Source organism: Leucoraja erinacea, unplaced genomic scaffold (genome assembly GCF_028641065.1).
Source record: "Leucoraja erinacea ecotype New England unplaced genomic scaffold, Leri_hhj_1 Leri_94S, whole genome shotgun sequence".
Lineage (NCBI taxonomy): Eukaryota > Metazoa > Chordata > Chondrichthyes > Rajiformes > Rajidae > Leucoraja > Leucoraja erinaceus.
This window is the reverse complement of record NW_026576894.1, coordinates 212,835-217,500: the sequence shown is the minus strand read 5'-3', so window position 1 is coordinate 217,500 and position 4,666 is coordinate 212,835. Positions and strand designations below refer to the sequence as shown.

Below are 4,666 nucleotides of genomic sequence, written 5' to 3'. Positions count from 1 at the left end.
ACCCACACCGGGGAGCGGCCCTACACCTGCAGCGGCTGCGGGAAGGGCTTCACCCGCTCCGACAGCCTGCTGTACCACCAGCGCATCCACACCGGCGAGCGCCCCTACACCTGCGCCCAGTGCGGCAAGGGCTTCACCCCCTCCGGCAACCTGCTGTCCCACCAGCGCATCCACACCGGCGAGCGGCCCCACACCTGCGCCCAGTGCGGCAAGGGCTTCACCCGCTTCACCGGGCTGCTGTCCCACCAGCACACCCACACCGGCGAGCGCCCCCACACCTGCGCCGAGTGCGGCAAGGGCTTCACTCAGTCCAGCAGCCTGCTGTCCCACCAGTGCATCCACACCGGTGAGCGTCCCTACACCTGCGCCCAGTGCGGCAAGGGCTTCACCCGCTCCACCAGCCTGCTGTCCCACCAGCACACCCACACCGGCGAGCGCCCCTACACCTGTGCCCAGTGCGGCAAGGGCTTCACCCACTCCAGCAGCCTGCTGGAGCACCAGCGCACCCACACCAACGAGCGCCCCTACACCTGCGCCCAGTGCGGCAAGGGCTTCACCCGCTCCACCCATCTGCTGAACCACCAGCTCACCCACACCGGCGAACGCCCCTACACCTGCGCCCAGTGTGGCAAGGACTTCACCCAGTCCAGTCACTTGCTGGAGCACCAGCGCACCCACACTGGCGAGCGCCCCTTCACCTGCACCCAATGCGGCAAAGGCTTCACTCGCTCCTCCAAGCTGCTGTCCCACCAGCAGGTGCACGCCTGCAACCGTCCCGTCCCCAGCCCGGTGTGTGGAAAGCGCTTTGCCATGGCCTCCCACACCCTGTCTCACCAGCGCGTGCACACCAGTGGCCAGCCCAACGACTGCCCGTACTGTGGTGAGGCATTTGACAGCTCGCGGGGGTTGCGGCAGCACCGGAGGACCCATGGTGGCGAGCAGCTGCTCCCACTGACAAGAGAGCACTGGGCTGCGGGAGCACCAGCGGTTACACAGCGGAGAGAGACCCTTTGTGTGCGCTGAATGTGGCAAGGGGTTCACCCCGCTTGACCACCTGCTGGAGCACCGGCGAGCCCACACCGGCCAGCGCCCTTCACCTGCCCACTCTGCGGCAAGGCCTTTGCCCTCTCCTCCAGCATGCTGGCACACCGCCACGTGGATAGGTGCTGTTTAGGTAGACACAAAATGCTGGAAGGAATGGGTAACATTTCAGGGTTGAGACCCATCTTCAGTGTCGACCCGAAATGTCACCCATTCCTTGTCTCATGAGATGCTGCCTGTCCCGCTGAGTTACTCCAGCATTTTGTGTCCACCTATCACTTGCCAGGCTTTGTCCAGCCCCCATCTCTCTTTTCCAGCTTCCTCTCCCCACCCTCTCCAATTAGTCAGAATAAGGGTCCTGACTCAAAACATTGTCTGTCCATTCCCTCTAAAGCGGTGGAGTAACTCAGTGGGTCAGGCCGCATCTGTAGAGGGAAAGGAATCTAAGGCGACATCTCCCACCTCTCCTTTCCAACTTTCTCCACACCCACCCCCCCACTACCTCCTGATATAGTAGTGGCCAGAGGATCTGGGGTGATGGAGGAACTGATGGAAATCCACATTAGGCAGGAAATGGTGTTAGGTACACTGATGGGACAGATAGATCCCCAGGGCCTGATGGTCTGCATCCCAGGGTATTTCAGGAAGTGGCTCAAGAAATCGTGGACGTATTGGTGATAATTTTCCAATGTTCCATAAACTCAGGATCAGTTCCTGTGGATTGGAAGGTAGCTAATGTTATCGCACTTTTTAAGAAAGGCGGGAGGGAGAAAACTGGGAATATAGTCAACAAAATAGAGAGAGTACAGAGGAGATTTACTAAAATGTTGCCTGGGTTTCAACAACTTAGGTTGAATAAGTTAGGTCTTTATTCTCTGGAGCGCTGAAGGTTAAGGGGGGACTTGATAGAGGTCTTTAAAATGATGAGAGGGATAGACAGAGTTGATGTGAACAAGCTTTTCCCTTTGAGAATAGGGAAGATTCAAACAAGAGGACATGACTTCAGAATTAAGGGACAGAAGTTTAGGGGTAACATGAGGGGGAACTTCTTTACTCAGAGAGTGGTAGCAGTGTGGAATGAGCTTCCAGTGGAAGTGGTGGCGGCAGGTTCGTTGGTAACATTTAAAAATAAATTGGATAGGCATATGGATGAGAAGGGAATGGAGGGTTATGGTATGAGTGCAGGCAGGTGGGACTAAGGGAAAAAAGTTGTGTCAGCACGGACTTGTAGGGCTGAGATGGCCTGTTTCCGTGCTGTAATTGTTATATGGTTATACACCAGTTAGCATGACATCGATGCTGGGGAAGATGCTGGAGTCAATTATAAAAGATGAAATAGCCGCATATTTGGATAGCATTAACAGGATCGGTCCGAGTCAGCAGGGATTTACGAAGGGGAAATCATGCTTGACTAATCTTCTGGAATTTTTTGAGGATGTAACTAGGAAAATGGACAAGGGAGAGCCAGTGGATGTAGTGTACCAGGACCTTCAGAAAGCATTTTATAAGGTTCCACATGGGAGATTAGTGGGCAAATTTAGGGCTTAGGGTATTGGGGGTAGAGTGCTGACATGGATAGAAAATTTGTTGGCAGACAGAAAACAAGGAGTAGGGATTAAAGGGTCCCTTTCAGAATGGCAGGCAGTCACTAGTGGGGTACTGCAAAGCTCGGTGCTGGGACCGCAGCTATTTACAATATACATCAATGAGATTTAAAAGTAACATTAGCAAATTTGCAGATGACACAAAGCTGGTTGGCAGTGTGAACTGTGAGGAGGATGCTATGAGAATGCAGGGTGAATTGGACAGGTTGGGTGCATGGGCAGACGCATGGCAGATGCAGTTTAATGTGGATAAATGTGAGGTTATCCAATTTGGTGGCAGAAACAGGAAGGCAGATTATTATCTAAATGGTGTCAAGTTGGGAAATGCGGAAGTGCAACGGGATCTGGGGGTCCTTGTTCATCAGTGACTGAAAGTAAGCATGTAGGTACAGCAGGCAGTGAAGAAATCGAATGGCATGTTGGTCTTCATAACAAGAGCAGTGGAGTATCGGAGCAAAGAGGTCCTTCTGCAGTTGTATAGGGCCCTAGTGAGACCACACCTGGAGTATTGTGTGCAGTTGCTGGATCTCCCGGTTGCCAACCATTTTAACTCCCCTTCCCACTCCGACACTGATGTTTCTGTCCTGGGCCCCCTATATTGCCAGAGTGAGGTGACACGCAATCTGGAGGAACAGCACCTCATAGCTTACAGCCCAATGACATGAACATTGAATTCTCCAAATTAAGGAAACTCCCCCTCCTAATCAAGTCTGGAGTCTCTCCCAACTGCATCTCTTTTTTCTAGCTTTCTCCCCCGACTCCATCAGTCCAAAGAAGGGTCCAGACCCGACACGTCACCTGTCCATTCCCCACCAAAGTGCCGGTAGAACTCAGCAGGTCGGCCATCCGTGGTGGGAAACGGATGGAGAAATGTTCCTATTACAAACTCTCCTTGGCCCTATCAAGAATGTGGTGTCCATTCTTGGGATGGGATGCAAGGTCCGAGCTGAACAGTCATCGACAGCCCCCCCTTCCCTTCCCTCGTGGGCCATCTCTTTGTAATTCCTCTGTCTTCTTCTCGCTGGATGACAAGCAGAACCGTCTTGGCTTAACAGTAGATGTATCTTCTTCCTTTTGGACTTTCGTTTCTGCAGGTATTTACAGAGGAAACAAAACTACTTCCCTTAGGTCCTGATCTTCCTTTTGTTTTAGTAAAGGTAGAACCTTTGACAGTTGTGATTGATTAACGATCTTAAATACTCCCATAGCGTAAATTTGACATGAACCGTACTTCCTTTTCTATGAAGTTCACCAGATCAGGAAGCATGGCCTCTCGATTCTCATTTTCCTCTAACAGACCAGCTTTATCTTTTCTCTAAGTCTATGGGGCAGTTTTAGAGTGATCATTTTCATATTGCTAAGAACATTCATTTCTTGCATGTGGTCTAAGAGGGTAGTCATTTCTTTCATACTTCTAAGACATATCGCAAACTCCCGCAATGCTTTCGCATCTTCTGGCTGGATTGATGTCCAAGCATAGGCCTTCTTCATGAGGATGTCTTTGGATCATGGAAGTTTAAAGGGACTTTTATGTAGTGTGTCGGCAGCGAGCGGCGACTGCGGAGGGTTCAACATCCCCGACCACGGGTGAACAAAAGGGGAAGATGGTTGAACTTTATTAGCTTCCATCACAGTGAGGAATGTGGATTCCGCTGTGGTGGATGTTTATGTTAGATTTTATTTTATGTGGCTGTGTGTCTTGTTGCTTTTTACTCAGTATGGCTGTACGGTAACTCAAATAACACTGTACCTTAATTGGTGGATATGACAATAAATTCCAACTTGAACTTGATCAGCTTTCGTCTATATATTAAAAAAAAGGATAATGCTGACTGATCGTGCACAATTGTGACGGCTTGATTTCAAAGACAGGACAGGGGCATTCCCTGAGGGATTCGGGTGGGGGGGGTTGGAAGAAGTTCCTTCTGTGTTTTTCCCCTCAGTTGTTGTCCGGGGAGGAAGGCGGCGGCACTCGGCCCGTCGGGGCTAGGATGCGTGGGAGGAAGGCTGAGCTTGGATTG

At 51.5% G+C, this 4,666-nt stretch overlaps 1 protein-coding gene across 4 annotated transcripts in view; it reads left to right on the top strand.

The window, feature by feature from the left end:
* The window catches only part of LOC129695121 (zinc finger protein 229-like), a 5,117-nt gene extending 683 nt beyond the window's left edge, over window positions 1-4,434 (top strand). Inside the window, exons 1-2 of one of the 4 annotated variants that reach the window (XM_055631870.1) lie at window positions 1-727; window positions 960-4,434. The exon at window positions 1-727 is cut by the window's left edge and continues 683 nt beyond it. In XM_055631870.1, the coding sequence (XP_055487845.1) occupies window positions 1-727; window positions 960-1,174 (942 nt within the window). In that variant the 3' untranslated portion in view covers window positions 1,175-4,434. The other 3 variants (XM_055631872.1, XM_055631873.1, XM_055631869.1) reach the window with 3 other exon arrangements.
* The last annotated feature ends 232 nt before the right edge of the window (window positions 4,435-4,666 follow it).